The sequence below is a fragment of the Cervus elaphus genome, chromosome 12 (assembly GCF_910594005.1).
Source record: "Cervus elaphus chromosome 12, mCerEla1.1, whole genome shotgun sequence".
Classification (NCBI taxonomy): domain Eukaryota; kingdom Metazoa; phylum Chordata; class Mammalia; order Artiodactyla; family Cervidae; genus Cervus; species Cervus elaphus.
Genome location: NC_057826.1, coordinates 61,059,023 through 61,076,710, shown reverse-complemented (window position 1 = coordinate 61,076,710; position 17,688 = coordinate 61,059,023). Strand labels below are relative to the sequence as shown.

General features: G+C 36.1%; 1 protein-coding gene across 2 annotated transcripts in view; it reads right to left on the bottom strand.

The window, feature by feature from the left end:
- MDGA2 (MAM domain containing glycosylphosphatidylinositol anchor 2) overlaps positions 1-17,688 on the bottom strand; it is an 867,711-nt gene that overhangs the window by 10,233 nt on the left and 839,790 nt on the right. For both annotated transcript variants that reach the window (XM_043920701.1, XM_043920702.1), the window contains exon 15: positions 7,158-7,288. In XM_043920701.1, the coding sequence (XP_043776636.1) occupies positions 7,158-7,288 (131 nt within the window). The remainder of the gene's footprint in view (positions 1-7,157; positions 7,289-17,688) is intronic.

Genomic DNA, 17,688 nt, shown 5'->3' with positions numbered 1-17,688 from the left:
ATAAATGGCTTTGAGACGAAGACCTAGAGCGATACTTTCTCCTTTATATTGTTTTTGACTATGAGATAGATAACAGAGATAAAATGTATACGTATTAAATTTAAATAATGTACCTTGGCCAAACTTTCAAGTGCTTTTAAAAATAAATCCTTGGTGACAAAAATCTTTTTTCCTCAAACACAAAGATGAGAAACTATAATAGTCCATTATAATATGATGTATCTCAACTTGGAAGATATGATCTGTATGCAATGAAAAAAGTCTGAATTATATTCACTCAGAGAAGAAATACTCTCTAAATTAATAGGTTAAATTATGTCATATTTTAATTAAGTACCATCATGATTCTGACTACTATTACATTACAAGGATAAGATTATGTTCCTTTCCTCTTCAATACTTCTGACACATTTGGTTTAATTGCCTTCAAGAAAGAATTAATGGCATCTAGATTCTCAGGGAGAGAATGTTGACGTTTAGGTCTCCTGAAAGAGGCTTCAAATTACTGAGCCTGTTCTTCACACAATCACACTGATCTTATTTAAAATGGTTTCCCTTAACTGAAGTGACAAATTTAAAATGGTAATATTTTCACAGTGTGTGCATGCAATTCAGCATACTTAATATGCAAGAAATACTGCATGATCAGAAAATTAATTCCTAGTGAGTAAATGCTAGTGGGAGTTTAAAAAAATATATGTGAATTTCTGTATTAGAACTACACTACATAAAATTAATTTAATCCATCAATTGATAGTTTCTTACATTTATTTATAATGCTTTAAAGCATAAAGATAGAGATGTCAATATGTAGGAAAATACAGATGATGCTATTAGAGCTGATGTTCAAATATAATTTCTCAGAAAAGTAGGAAGAGCTACATGTAGCATTAATGAGTAAAAGCAGATGGGGAGTCAAAGATTACAACACAGTTCTGATGATCTGACCTCAACATCAATGGTGCCTTCTGCAAATGTTTTCTTTCTGATGAGATATATTGGTTCTGATCATTACTGCTAAGGCAAAGTCAAAGACTTGGAATGCAGTTTGAAAACTGACAGTGTACATCACTTGGAAAAACCTCAGGATGTGAATAAATTTGAAAAGAGCTATTAACATTAATAATTTTACCTTCGTTTTATTACTGGTTCAGCAAATAATTAGACTATCCTCCCCCCCCCACCTTTTTTATAGGTAACATGTGGATTTATTCAGATTCAGAAACACACTCCATCGAGTGTGGGCCATCGCAGAGGGGAGTATGGCCTTTCCCCACTTCTTATGTGCAAAGAGCAGGAGAACTATACAATAACTAATACAGAAGAGATGTGAAAAGAGAGGTAACATAATAAACAGTACAGGACAGGGGGGTCTGGCATGCTGCAGTCCATGGGGTCGCAAAGGGTCCGACAGGACTGGGCAACTGAACAATAACAACGACAACATAATAAACAGGTGGGTAGCCTAAATATTGATTTTTTATTTTTAGATTTTTTTTTCCAAGAAACTACATAAATATTAACACTGAGTGTAACTTCTCAAGACTCTGCCTGTCCAGCTTGCTGGATAAATGTCAGTTGGTTGTCAAAGCTTCTAATCTTAAATAATAACATGAGCTTTTGACTGCTGGCAAAAACAGAAAGAACTAGATGGCACTATCAACTGCAATTAGAAAATGTTTTCAATTGTTAGTTACTTCAGGAGCCATCATCAAGTCTATAACTGCCCTTGAATTTGGCTTAAAATGTCAGATATATATCTACACAAGCATGCAATGTCTACTAAGGACAACATTTTCTGGATTGTTATTATTCTTAGATAAATATAAAAGCAGAATGATGTGATGAGAGCATTATAATCTCTTTTCCAACCCCTATTTAACGTTAAGGATTTGTGTGATTTAAGATAAATTGTCTCAAAGCCTACTTCAAATCTTTAAATGAGAGTATTAGAATAGCAGATCTCCAGAATTCTTTTTGCCTGTGACTTAGAAAATGTAAAGTCAGTCTCATAATGTCTCTATACTTTTCCCTCAGAAAATGTCTGAAATGTACTGTGAAAGAAGTAAAGGATTAAAAAAGGCAGTTAAATGTCTTCCTAGGTGTAGGATATAAAACAAAAGGGACACTGTAAGAACAACACTGTATTAATTTTACTTTTTAGAAACTTTTCCCCCTAATCCCTCTGAATATAGCTAAATATATTTTCATTACAAGCACTGATCATGCTAAATTAATTCTAGAAAAAGAGCCCCAAAGAAATTTCAGTAGGAGAAAATTTCTATTTGCCTGGAAAAGTACTACACAATAATGTTATTGTCAGCTAAGCAAATATATTGGACAGACTTAGACAAAGTACTTTGCAAGTGGTGGTTTTTTTTAAGAGTTTATGATCAAACTAATTTGAATGTATACAAACTCCTAACAAATAAAACATAAAATGTGTCAATGTTAACAGAGGCTCAGAATCACTTATTTTTCATTTAAAATTCCAAGAGGTAAGAGAAACCCTATCCACTTGAATTAAAGACATCCTTGGATGCCACAAATCTACATTTGAATAATATTAAAACTTCTCACAATTTATATGGCAATATATTTCATACATTTTTTTATGCCATGCTTTTCTGGTAGGCATCACACACCAAAGATTTTTGAGAAGCTTGATAGTTTATAAATGAATTTTGAGGAAAAAAATAGTTAGAAAAAAAGTTGACAGCAACAAGAAACTTGAAAACAAAATTAAATTTTAAAAATTAGAGTAGTATGCCGCAGTTGTGTTTCCTTGAACAATCAAAATTTATGAAGCGATGCAATCCTTAGCCAATAGACCTTTAAATATCTTGGAGATAGGAGAACCTAGAGATCTAATATAAAAAATATTTTACTTATCTTCATTTCTCATTAGTAATTTAAATAGCTTAGAAATTCATTGATTCAAAATCTTCATTTTTTGATTGCCTTCCCTCCAGGATAGAGTAACAGAAACCAGATTTATCCTCCCCACTGAAATAGCCAAAGAACTTGACAAAAATGTTGAAACAATGGTATTGAGAACACTAGACCACATCAGGTAATGAAGAACAGTGAACCCTGAGTGATAGAAGTCAAACAAGGTTTGTTCTATGACTGCCCTATGCAGAATTTATAGATTATGAAGAAAGCAGAACAAAAGTAGAGCCTCCTAGAAAATCTGGGTTGAAGAGAGAGACCTGAGAGTCCAAGGCAGCTGAGTATGTAGGATAGAAAACCAGCAAAGAAAGAACTGGAGAGAAAGAGACATCTGCAGAGGACGCCCCTGAAGTTCTCAGCAAAATCCTGATTGGGACTCGAATGAAAGAAAACTACCTAAGGCTGGGAAAGGCCCAGAGAGATGCATTTAAGGGAACAGTGTCCAGCTAACACAGGACTTGGAAAAATCTCATTATTCATGGGGCATTGGGTAGAGTACTCAGAAGACTTTTGCCTCAGTACTGAGAAACAATCAGCCCGCTATCAAAGACTATTCTAATCTCACCTAACAAATCTTTACAGCAAGTACAAAAATTATCAGAACTTTTCTGAGCATTAATAACTAAACTACATCCACAGGGCTTTCCCTGGTGGCTCAGTGGTTAAGAATCCACCTGCAAATGCAGGGGACAAGGGTTCGATCCCTGATCCAGGAAGATCCCACATGCCTCAGAGCAACTAAGCTCCTTGGCCACAACTACTGAGTCAGTTTGCCTGAAGCCTGTGCTCTGCAACAAGAGAAGCCACAGCAATGAGAAGCCCGTACACTGCTTACAGCTAGAGAGTAGGCCCTGCTCTCCCCAATTAGGGAAAGCCCACGCACAGAAAAAAACACAGCAGAGCCAAAAACAAAGTAAATCTTGGGGGAAAAAAAGCTACATCCTCAAATAAACTCCAAAATAAATACAAAAAAAAAAAAAAATCCAGCACCTATCAAGGTAAAATTTACAATGTCTGACACCCAGTCAGACTACCAGACATGTAAGGAAGCAAGAAAATAATGAGTTGTAAAGATGAGAAAACATCAGTCAATCAAAACCAACCAAAAACTGGCACAGATGATATCATTAGCAGAAATTAGTTATTGTAACTTAATTTAATATGCTCAAAACATGAACTTAAGATATGAAAAGCATTTTGTAAAAAGCCTCAAACTGAACTTAAAGAGGTGGAAAGTATAATAGCTAAGATGAAAAATACTCTGAATAGAGTTAAAAGTAGATTTCGTGTGTGCTAAGACACAGTCCTGTGCATGGACCGTAGCCCGCCAGGCTCCTCTGTTCATGGGATTTTCCAGGCAAGAGTACTGGAGTGGGTTGTCATTTCCTTCTCCAGGGAATCTTCCCAACCCAGGGATTGAATTTAGGTCTCTTACGCCTCCTGCATTGGCGGGTGGGTTCTTTTACCACTAGCACCACTTGGGAAGCCCCTGAAAGTAGATTAGATATTGCAAAAGAAATGATTAGTGACTGTGAAGACAATTAATTATGAATAGTGAAATAATTTTAGATAAGATGGTGGTTTCCTAATTTCCTTACCACCCTATGCATTTCTTAAGTGGGAACTCTATCTAAGGACCAGTCGTCTGGACTTGACCTGCTTTCCAGTTTGAGAATCACAGTCTTCAAATTCTGTGGGCGCCAAACTTTCCTGGATCTTCTCCCTTGTTACTCTAAAAAATACTGCTTGATGAATGACTTACACATGTTTGTCCTCAAAGTTTCAGAAAAATATATACAATAGCCCTCTGCACATCGTTAAGAGGACATTCCACAGGCGTGTTATATTAACATGTTCAGAATAGAAATAACTGTAATCATCCCGGTATCTTTTCTGTTTTCCTCTCTCTGTTATTTAAGGTAATGGGTAAAATAACAGGCATTACTCAATATTCTCTAGTTAAAAACTTCTTGGTCATTCATGGTTACTTCCCAAATTCCCAACATAAAAATGTTCTGCTAGTTTTTATACCCAAGTATATCTTGAAATTATCCTCTTTTCTTTGTACCACTTCCCTGGTTTTTCTCTTCAATATCCCTTGTGTGAATTTTATAAGGGTCCTAACTGGTTTGCAGGCCCAATTTTACCTCCTTGAATCACCTTCCATACAACCACCCAAGTGATGCATCATCCATCCCATCCCCTGAGTAAAATCTCCCATGACTCCCCAGTGCCTATGCTCTTGAGGTTCCTTAATGTCATCTCACACCAGTCTTTATTTTTGTATTCCAAATTCCAGATAAACATCTCTATGTTTCTCTGACAAATCCTGTGATATACGACCTGCATGTTTTATTTACTCTGAACTTTGCATTGATATTAATATTAGCCCCTTTTCTGAGCTGCAATCCTTCTCTTCAGTTCAGGTTTCACCCCATGCTATAGGCGCCTCTTGCTTGTCCATACTCTTCTTGTTCATTATGTGTGCCCATAGAAACTTCTGCATATTTTGTTACTGACATTATTACATTATGTAATGCATGTGTTTAGATATGTATTCCCACCAATCTGAAGTAAACAATCATTATTAAATCTTCATGCCTAGCAATGTGCCTGACATACAGTACTAGCTCAATAAATATTGAATTGCTGTCTGTGACAATAAATGATTGTCCTGAAGGTGTGGTGGTGTTGGTTTAGTTGCTTAGTCATCTCTGACCTTGCAACCCTATGGACTATAGCCTGCCAGGTTCCTCTGTCCCTGGGATTTCCTAGGCAAGAGTATTGGAATGGGTTGCCGTTTCTTTTTTTAGGGGATCTTCCCAACCCAGGGATCGAACCCAAGTCTCTTGCATTGTAGGCAGATTATTTACCACTGAGCCACCAGGGAAGCCTATCTTGGAAGTACTCAATAAATATTGACTAAATTGATGTCTATAGCAATAAGGAATTATTCTGAAGGAAACATTAATATAACTATTCCTTAAATGCTTAAAGTATATATATTGGATTTAATAATTTTGTGTTAATTAAGGCAGTGCTATAGAAAGCAAAAATATGTCTTTTTAGAAAGATTTTTTTGATGCCTATAGAGGTATGCACATTTTAATATTAAGGTTACTTCTATCAGTAATGCTTTGGAGTTCTATCTTCCCAAGTTTAATCTGGTTTAATAATATGCTGCCATGTATTCCATTTTTACTATTTTATTCTTTTTCATAGAAAAAAATTATTAGTATCTATGATTTGAGTTGCTTTTATGTATTTTTAGATAATCAACTAGACTTACTCCATTATTCTTTACCAGAGTGAACAACTGAATGCATTTTTATCATCTTGGTAAGTTTTAGAAATGCAATTTCTAACTCAAAATCATTACAACTTTATAGATTAGGTTACCAAAAAACAGTATTCCACCAATTAAACATTAGCATAACTGACACTGTGTGAATTTCCATACCCTTACTAAATGCCATAAAATGCAATTAAGAACTCCCCAGTATGAAAAAAAAAACAAAAACACCTCAACCTGAGTATATAAAACACATATATTATATAAAGTTATTAAAATCAGTAAACTACATTATTTTCTCCATTAAAACAGTTTCATGATAAATTGTTTCTAGCCATGATGACCACTACTATAATTGCTAAAATATTTATTATATATTTGCAATTAGTTCTTTCTCTTAATCCTATCTAAGCCTTTCTTTTCTACATAAAAAACAAATAAAAGCAATTTGTTTAAAGTTCTCTGATATTGAAAATCAAAGTAATAAATTACTAAAATGACAAGGAGACACATTTTGTTAAAGCATACAAAATTCCATCAGTAAAATTCAGATTGAGAATTGATTACCCAGCTTCTGTTATGTAAGAATCTATGTTGTTTGTCTTCAAGGAACAAAGTATGCACATATGATTTTATATAAATGGATTACATTTTCTTCAGGCAAATCATTTGAATTCAGATAGACCATTATTCAAACATATTACTTGAGAGATGTTCCTTAATAAAAGAAAAGGGCATTTTCTCTTTTTAGCATTGCTTTTAGAACTAAAGGGAAACAATCATGTGATTTTTGTGATGCTTATATCAGAATTTTTACATACTCTTTTTCTAATTTTGCTCAGGTTCTGCCTTTAACATTATGCTCAGGTGCAACAATCTATCCATCCAAAAGACATGACTGTTCTTTTCTTACCTGAAATGAAGTAATTGGATATATATTAACATGTGCCTCATTCCATCGTTGTCCTTTGTTCCCACTTGAAGACCACAGTGGATTCTCTATGGTTGTCTGTCCTTTCAAACGTAGATAGACATTTAAAACACCTAAAAATAACAATGTAATTTTATTCTGTGTATTTATTTTGGCTTCATACTTGTTTCTCCTTAACTGAGCACTTGTAAACTTTTAAAAATGAAATTTCATGGCATGCTCCAGTGTCTGCTCTTTTCTTCCTCTCTCATTTCCAATCTTACTCTTAGGACACTTGGCATACATGGCGGGTCTCCAGAGGTGATACATCCTAATCTCTAGAACCTCTGAATGTTATCTTATATGGCAAAGAGGCTTTGCAGGTATGATTAAATTAAGAATTTTCAGACAGGAAGATTATTTCAAAAAATCTCAGTGGGCCCTATGTTTAATCACATATATCTTTTTTTCTAAGACGGAGATTTGATAGAGGAGAGAAGGTCATGTGAAAGAGAAGATGCAACACTGCTGGTTTTAAAAATGAATGAAGGAGCCACAAGCTGAATGCAAGCGGCCTTTGGAAGCTAGAGATGACAAAGAGACAGATTCTCCCCTAGATCCTTCAGAAGATAGCAACCCTGCCAACATCTTGATTTGAGCTCCATTATACTCATTTTAAATTTCTGTTCTCTAGAACTTTAAGATAACACGTGTGGTTGTTTTAAGTCATGAAGTGTGTGGTAATTTTTGTACAGTGGCAACAGAAAACTAATATAGCATGTAATCATGTACTGACTATAATGGTTAAAGTTTAATGAATTTTTTATCATCAGTTAACATCAGTCTCAGTTCATTTTCAGTTTACTTTTCATCCAAATCTCTTTTTCCCTAAAAGAATTGTCTCAAGAGAAAATGAAAACAGGTTTTGTCTCATGATTTGATGTATCTCAACAGTCTCATGTTCTACACATAGTACTAACAGTAATGATGATGATAATAATAATATGATATGTTGAACACTTCAGGTAAGAAATGAATCCTCTCAATAATTCTATGAAGTACTTAATACTGTTATCCTCATGTTATAGATAAGAAAACTTAGAGTGATTCAGTAATTTGCCTTATATCATACAGTAAGTAAATAGCAGAGGCGGAATTTGAACCCATTGAGTTTTAAAATCTGGTAACTTAATGCTAGGCAATCAGTATTTTAATAGATGCAATTTAAAAAGTCAGCTTTATTGAGGTATAATTTACATGCAATAAAATTCATTTTAAATGCACAAGTCAAAAATATTTGATCAATATATATTATAGTGTAAGTATCAATTCAGCCAAGATACAGAACATGGCAGGCCTCAGCGTCCCCCACTATCTCCTGGAGTTTTCCCAAGTTCATGTCCATTGAGTCGGTGGTACTATCCAGACATCTCATTCTCTGTCATCCCCTTCTTCTCCTGCCTTCAATCTTTCCCAGCATCAAGGTCTTTTCAAATGAGTCGGCTCTTCACAGCAGATGGCCAAAGTATTGGAGCTTCAGCTTCAGCATCAGTCCTTCTAATGAATATTCAGAGCTGATTTCCTTTAGGATTGACTGGATTGATCGCTTGAAGTCCAAGGGAATCTCAGGAGTCTTCTCATTGAAAGAATTGAAAGCATCAATTCTTCATTGCTCAGCCTTCTTTATGGTACAGTTACCACATCCATACATGACTACTGGAAAAACCATGGCTTTAATTATACAGACCTTTGCCGGCAAAGTGATGTCCCTGCTTTTTAATACACTGTCTAGGTTTGTCATAGCTTTTCTTCCAAGAAGCAAGTGTCTTTTACTTTATGGCTGCAGTCACCATCTGTAGTGATTCTGGAGCCTAAGAAAATAAAGTCTATCACTGTTTCCATTTTTCCCCCATCTATTAACCATGAAGTGATGGAACCTGATGCCGTGATCTTAGTTTTTTGAATACTGAGTTTTAAGGAAGCTTTTTCACTCTCTTCTTTCACCTTCATCAAGAGGCTCTTTAGTTCCTCTTCACTTTCTGCCATTAGGGTGATATCATCTGCATACCTGAGGTGACTGATATTTCTCTTGGCAATCTTGATTCCATGTTGCACTTCATCCAGCCTGCTTTTTTCATGATATCCTCTGCATAGAAGTTAAATAAGCAGGGTGACATATACAGCCTTGAAGTACTCCTTTTCCAATTTGGAACCAGTCTGTTGTTCTGTGTTCAGTTCTAACAGTTGCTTCTTGGCCTGCATATAGGTTTCTGAGGAGGCAGGTAAGGTGGTCTGGTATTCCCATCTCTAAGAATTTTCCAGTTTTTTGTGATCCACACAGTCAAAGGCTTTAACATAGTCAATGAAGCAGAAGTAGATGTTTTTCTAGAATTCCCTTGCTTTTTCAATGATCCAATGGATCTTGGTAATTTGATCTCTTATTCCTCTGCCTTTTCTAAATCCAGCTTGTATATCTGGAAGTTTTCAGTTCATGTACTGTTGAAGGCTACCTTGAAGGATTTTTAGCACCACCTTGCTAGTGTATGAGATGAGCATAGCTTATGTACAATTACTTGTTATAAAGTAATTTATCCTTCAGATTTTTAGAGCAATTTTGCCTAATTATTTATTCATAAGACCACCTGTATTCATATTATACACAAACGAATATTTATGAACACCTAATTTTTAAACAATAAAAAAATTGCATTCTTTACATCATAACTTTCACTTTCTAACTGGATGAGCTTGATGTGGTCTCTTAATCTCTCTGCCTTAATTTCCTCATCTGGTAAATGATGATGATGACTGTAACTAGCATAAGTTTTTTGTGGAAACCAAAATTAGCTATAGTATATAAGCCATAAATTGTCTCAAACATTATCTGCAGTATATTTTATCTATTGAGATATCAAATACTAGGTCTTTATTTCTCTTTCAATGCAATAGATTACATCAGTATACACTTCTTAATGTTGAACTATGAGTATACTACAGGAATAACTTGGTAATAGACTACTATTTTCTTACTAGGTTTGATTCGATTTGCTAGTATTGTATTTAGAAGTAATGCATCTATATTTATACATAATATTATCCACTTTTCTTTCTTGTTTTATCTTTCCATGTTGCATGTTCAGTTTTTGCTTCAGAATCTATCATCTTCTATCTTTTTCCATCAGTGTAAGAAATAATCTCAGGCTTGTCCTTCATAGTACAGTACTGATTCATTTTCCACAATTTGGATTCTATCCTTCTGCTCCTACTATCATCTTGATCCAGCTGTATTATTTCTGATGTTACATTCTTTTCTGATCTTATCAAATTCCCCTTTATTTTGGTCATTTATCTAATTCCTTCTTTTCTTGTTCCACTGTTGTATCATTCTTATCTTTTTTTGTTTCATACAGTTCATTTTACACTTTCTTGAAAATATAAATTGTAATTCTTCTTTGACAATATGTGCTTATTTTACTGTGTACATGTTAGCCTCTTTTTATACTGTGGGATCAAGCTTGATTTCCTCTCTCTCTTTTTTATCTTCTTCCTCTTTATTCTTTTTAAATAGTTCTAAGTAATCCTGTGGCATTTTCCCTAAAACCATTAGTGGGGCTTCTTTTATATGCACAGCATGGGTGTGGATTGTTAGCTCCTCCTCTAAAATTTAAAGCTATAGCCCAGGTGCATGTGAGGTTTCACTACTATATAATGACTCAACAATCGAGAATAAATGGAAAAGTATTTGTACCTTTGAGCCTTTTAAGAGTTGAACTTTCTGGGGTTTTTTCCCTATACTTGGTGAGCTATTGTAACAGGGAGTAGCTTTCTAAATTCATCTTCGCTAGACTCTCAGTGAGGCTCAGTTTTTCTTGCTGGCTGTTGGTCACTTGTGCATCAGATATGCAATCTTATACAAAAAGGAAAAGTCACCACAGCACATATTTCTGTGTGGTGGAATTGCATTCTATTTTTAAACATGAATCCACAATTGGGAGGGCTCCCAAGGAAATCATGCCCAAATAAAAATAAACTGTGTTAAACATTAAAGTGATAATAATTTTTTGAACCTGTTGTCACTGGATGAACAAAGTGTTATGTAACAAATACCTTTTGAAAATTATGTAGTAAGTAGTCTGTGTGGGGATTAGATAGGAAAGGACTGCTTGTCAATTCCATGGCCTGCCTCTAGCTGCAATAGTCATAACTGTACTGAATTAAGATCATTTCTACTGATTTCTACTTAAACTACATTGCTTTTCCAGAAAGGAAAGTATCAGTTATCTTACATTAACTTTTTTTGTATTTCTTAAATGTATCACCTTAGATTTTTTTACCCAGTAGAGGTCTTTCAATAGCTTGCATGTAAAAAAATGAAAGATGCTCCCTCTAAGCTACCAATTCAGTTCAAGTTGTTCCATACATTAAAAAATTACCACTGGATACTTTAGTAAATGAAGTGCTAATGTAAATAGATGGCAGTGAGTGAAATAACATTTTATACAAAGGCTTATTTCTCTTGGTAGCATGAACTGCTATTTTGATTGCAGTGAGAGGAATCAATTCTGTCACCAAATCAGTAGACAGAAATATCTCTTAAATGTTAATAAAATGATAATATCTTTTTTAAATCTATTCATTTTAATTAGGCTAACCAAGCACTGTTTAGGTCTTTTATAATTTACTTACAAAAATACATACTTTTGAAATAATATAGATATTAATAGATATGACTTACCGCTCCTATATCAATAATAAAATTATTATATCAACATTGAATGTATTTTATCTCAGAGAATATGCTTTGCCTGTGATCATGTTTACTATTTTATTAACATTTTATTTTTACCTATGTAATATAAACTCAAACTTGGATTATTTCTATTTATATTTATTAAATATGTACTATGTTAAAAAGACTTTTCTTAGGTCTAAAGAGGCCAGGTCTGAATTATCCTAGATTTTGAATTAATTTTTGAATAGATTTTATGGCTAGATTTTATTTAAAAGCAAGTATTTCTTATGTTATAACAAAAAGACACTAGAAATATAATTGATTTAAATAAGTTCTTACAAATATAATTTAAATGTCTATTCCATTATCCAAATCAACAAAGAAAAATTATTGATTCACTAGTCTATTTTAGAGCTGATGAAAAAATTACTATTAATAGACAAATGATAAAAAGGAATTCAGTACCAGAAGTTACTTAAATTTATGTCCAGATCATCTTGATCAACAAAGTGAGGACTTGAGAAACAGAATAAAACTATTCAAGAGAAATTTGATTTAGCAAAGCTGATTCAGCCCATTATTATAGTATTATAGTAAGAAAATTCCAAAGTGAATATAATGGATTGTGTTAATACCCTTTAAAAGTAACTTTAAATCCTCAGAGGCAGGGTGTTTATGCTTTGGTAAGCACCAGATATCAATAGGTGTGAATTTAATCATCCCCAAGAATTTTCAAATGTTATGTAGTGCATGAAACAAGTTTGAAGTTGGAAAGCAAAACTTAACTGTATTTTTCTTCTGGGTTTCCTATTTCTTATCTTTTGGTCACCAGTCTTTAAGAGTCAGGGGCCAGAGTTAGGACACATTTATCTCACGCTTAAGGATTACAGTCAATAAATGCTGTACAATAATGGTGTAATATCTCATGAGCTGTGACCTGAGTTTTGGAGTTATTCATGGTGCTATTCAATAAGACAATTCCTATTTTAGTACTATTTCATATAAACTGCAGTATAAAATATAATTTGCTTAAATATTACTTATAATTACTACTACCAAGTTCTCTTCCTTCATTAAGTCCTAAACATAAACTTGCTTCTAATTATTTTACTATAAGTATTTTTTATATATTTTAGATAAGTAATTTAAATATATGTCCTAAAATGGGCATACTCTTTTAAAATAGATATTTGAAATTACCAAATTCATATCAATTAATCTCTAGCTTGATTTACTCCAAAGCCTAGGGAATCACTTGCATATAAATTATGTTTTCATTCTAATCAGTAATACAGACTCATTAATTTGAGCTTCAAGATGTGCCAAAATCATCTAGCTCCAGGCAAGAGCTATGTCTATTGATAGGTAATTGGTAACATCATTTGTATTATACACACAGACAAAATGGGAAATTATAAAATCATTATTTTCTGCCTGAATAGAAACAGCTGCATGCATTCATTGTTATTTTTTTAAATATATAATTGCAATGATATCTTAAATTTTAAAAGTCAGTTTACTTTCTCTGGTCATTACCATGCCTTCTTGTATCCAGTTGAACCTCTATGTCAGTATCAAAAATTTTACTAAAACATAGCTTTCATAAGACTCTATTTCTCCAATATATGTCAGAGACCATTATAGATTTTGTCACTATTTGCTTCTAAAACAGAGAAGGACCCTATGGGGCCTTCCCAGGTACAAATCCTTTTCAAGTCCCCCATTTTTAATTTATTGGAACAAGGCTTCAGTTTCCTAGACCTTCTGGGTTTACCAAAGGGCAGATTCAAATAGTTGCTATTCAGAAGAGTGAAGAAAGGCGGAAGCAAAGGAGGAACAGGCAAGAAACAGTAGGACAATGATGGGGCAGGGTCCTGGGTCCTCCTGAAGAAATAGACATAAAAATATCTTTGAATTCTTCTGCAGGACCAAAGGCACGCGATTCCTGGAGTACCACCTCATTACCTCACCACCAACCAATCAGAAGAAAGTCTCACACCCTGCAGTCCTCACCCCGAACTTTGCCTATAAAACACTTCCTTAAACACCATCAGGGAGTTTGAGCTTTTTAGCTTGAGCTCTGCATTCTCCTTGTCCATTCTGCAATAAACTTTTCTCTGCTACAAACTGATATTTGGATTTGTTTGGCCTCATTGTCTGTAGGGCACATGAACTTGCTTGTATTCAGCAACACTTATCTCTTTTAGAGGATGGCTTACATTTCCTTTCTTCCTTAGAAACTTTAACTTTGCTATTCTAGATGTTCTCTCCGTTGTTCACCCATGGCATGGGCTTGTCATGCATTTTTGCTGTATATTACATTTTGACTTTTATCTTATTCAGCAATTTATTATCCCAAATAAATAATGGACTATTTGATGGATAGTTCTATCATCCTTTAAATTTCTCTAAACTAGGCACAAGCATGTTCAACTCATCCTACTGACTAGAAATGAGTGAATCTAAGACCTAATGAGACCACAAAGGGCCCTGGAGGGCTCCTGGGCACAAAGTATTTTTGTGCCCCCCCATTTCTTGGATTTTAGAAAACAGCCTTCATTCAGCCTTCATGCCCTTCCCTGACTTCCAGTGGGCAGATTCAAGCTGTTGTTAATCAGGGAAGGGAGGGGAGGTGAGACCAAAGAGAAATAAGCAGTGAAGAGCAGCCTTGAGGTAAGGTCCTAATTCCCCATCAAGGGATACACGCAAAGATATCTTTGAGCTATTTTCCAGATATTGAAACCCTTCCAGGTAAGAGAAAAGAACAATTACAAGAATGTAGACCCCAGATCAGTTAGATCTGAAGGTTGATGATACTGACTCCTACTTACCTCACCACAAAGCCATCGCCATCAGAAGAACGTTGTTACTGTTCAGCCACTAAGCTGTGTCTGACTCTGTAACCCCATGGACTGCAGCACGCCAGGCTCCTCTGTTCTTCACTATCTCCTGGAGTTTGCTCAAACTCACGTTCTTTGAGTCGGTGATGCTATCTAACCATCTCATCCACTGCTGCCCCCTCCTGCTCAGAAGAATGCCCATGGACTACCTGAGGCAGGAGGTAGATGCTCTCCACCCTCAGGGTAAGGTCATAGGAAATTTATTTCCTATAGACCCAAAGTCGAATATGAGAATAGCAGGGAAACTAAGAAAGGAGACTGGGCCCTGCACAACCACATATTTCTCATTTTCAAAGTCAGGAGACCTCCTCAATTACACATAAACAGAAGGTCTCCTTGGAGGTCAAAAGGGGAGAAATGCTAACTGATGTTAGTCTACCGATAGGTCTCTGCAGTACAATCCATCTTGGTTAAGAGATACAAGTGCACACCTGTGAAGGTCCTGAGATATAACCAAATATGGTTCAGGTAAATCAAAACCAGAAAAAACACCCCATAGAAGGAATTCAAACTGAAGTAGGAGGTAGATGAGTCCCACCAGGGTAAAGTGATAGGAGATTCATTCCCTATTGATTGAAACGCCAAGATGAGAACAGCAGGACAGTCAAGGGAGGAGGCTGAGTCCTGCCCAGCCCACATATTTCTCCTTCTCAAAGTCAGGAGACCTCCCTGACCACATATGTGCAACAGCCTATCGGGCTGGCCACTACCCAGAAGCCCAAATTATAAACTTTGTAGTTGCTCAGGCACAAGGAATAAACTCCAAAATAGGGAGAATTATCATAGGACATAAACTCTATAGATAAGGGATCACTCCAAGTCCTGGCAACTTGTCCACTCTCATTCAAAAGCCCTTCTCTGGTGGTTCTGGGTTGGGTGACCTGCACAGGGTATCATGGGAGCCAGATACACTGTCAGAAATCAATGGGAGAGGAGAGGATGCTTGAAACCTCACTAGGATCAAAGGGAATTTAGGGAATGCTCTGAACCCCTTCAGGTTAAAACCTCCTGGTAAGTGTTTCCAGGACACTGTATTTCACTCTAGGAGCACTCTCTTGTTCTTGGTTGCAAGTTACTCAACATGGGAGGATCCCTCTCCAAGCCAGAAGAAACATCTCTGGAATGTATCCTTACGAACTGGAAATTCTTAGATCAAAGAGTTAAAAAAGGAGGAACTTAAATTGTACTGTAGCAGTGCTTGGCCTTTGTACACATTGAGGAATGGAGGAAAATGGCCTGAAAATGAGTCTCTAAATTATAAAACCATTCTGCAATTGGATCTTTACTGCTGCAGGATGGTAAAGTGGAGTGAGATTCCCTATGTTCAGGCCTTCATGGTCCTTTACCAAAATACTGCCCTACACAGCTCTTGTAATTTAAAACCTGGAAAACCAGAAGACTCTCCCAACATTTTAGATGATCTCTTTCTAAGCTCCTCCATCTCTCCAGTCAGGAAACCTAGCTCTTCCTGTTCCTGACAGCATCCCTACATCTCTGTAGCTATCTACTTCTCCCAGTCCCTCCAACCAATCCCAAACTCCACCTCCCTATGTCCTTCTATACCATCTGTTACCCCAAGAAACAGAAGCTAGTCCTGCTAGGGTAATTTACAGGAGAGCTTCCTATTACCCAGGATCAGGGAAATTATGCCCTCTTAAGGAAGTGGCAAATGGCAAAGAGACAATTAGAGTACACGTGACCTTCCCTTTAACTGACTTAGCTCAATACAAACAGAAACTGGGTCAACTTTTGAAGACCTTAGTAAGTTTAGTGAAGGGTTTCATGCCCTCACTCTTGTCTATGATTTAACTTGTAAGATGTTCAAGTAGCTCTGTCTACCTGCTGTACCCCTGAGAAAACAGAATCTGGACAGCAGCTAGGAGCATGCTGATTGGCTTGCCAGAGTCCAATCTGAACATTATGCTATGAGTGGAGATGTAGTCCTGAATCAAGAACACTTTTGGAATCATAATTCTTGGGAGGGAACGGAAGCCAAGAAGCACTTGATCCACTGTATATTAGAAGGCATGAGAAAGCATATTAGAAAGTGAGTTAACTATGAAAAGGTTAAAGGAGTGACCCAAGGGGGGGAAAATCCAGCCCTCTTTCATGGGTGGCTTGTGGAGGCACTTAGATAATATGCCAATATATTGCATGTAGATCCCCCCATTTCCAAAGGTCATTCTCTACTGGGACAGCATTTTATTAGCCAGTTCACCACTCATATTGGGTGGAAACTCCCAAAGCTACAATTTGGCCCACAAACACCCATGCCCCAGCTTTTAGATGTGGCCTTTGGGGTATTTAATAATGGAGACCAATATCAGGAGAAAGAGAGAACCCAATAAGAAAAATGACAGGCCAGCGTTCATGCACAACTGATGACCGTTGCTGTCAGCCATGCCTTGCAACCTCAGGACAACCCAAGGGGGCCGATAAAGTCCACCTATTCATCTGGAGGTAAGACCAACAAGGCAGAATGTTGTTACTACAAATGCATATCAACTGGCACCTGGGCCTGAGATTGCCAGAAAGAGTCCCCTGGGCCATGCCCAGCCTGCAAAACAAACAGGTCATTGGAGACCTGTTTGTCCTCTGTCTGGAAGGAGAAGTGGGGTGCCCACTCTGGAGATGGCCATGCTGAATGACTGAGGTGGCCAGGGGATTCTGGTGGCTCCTCCCAACCAGATGTCTATTTTGACGGAAGAGCCCCAGGGAGTCCTTGACATGGCAGCCAAGAAAATCAATTTCTTAACTGATACAGGAGCTACTCACTCTGTGTTAATTTTTCACACTGAGTCTCTCTCCTCTAAAAGCTGCACTGTGACTGGTGTCAATGGAAAGTCTTGCACTCATTATTTCACTGGACCTCTCACTTGCCAATTCTAGCAGCAGTTGATTT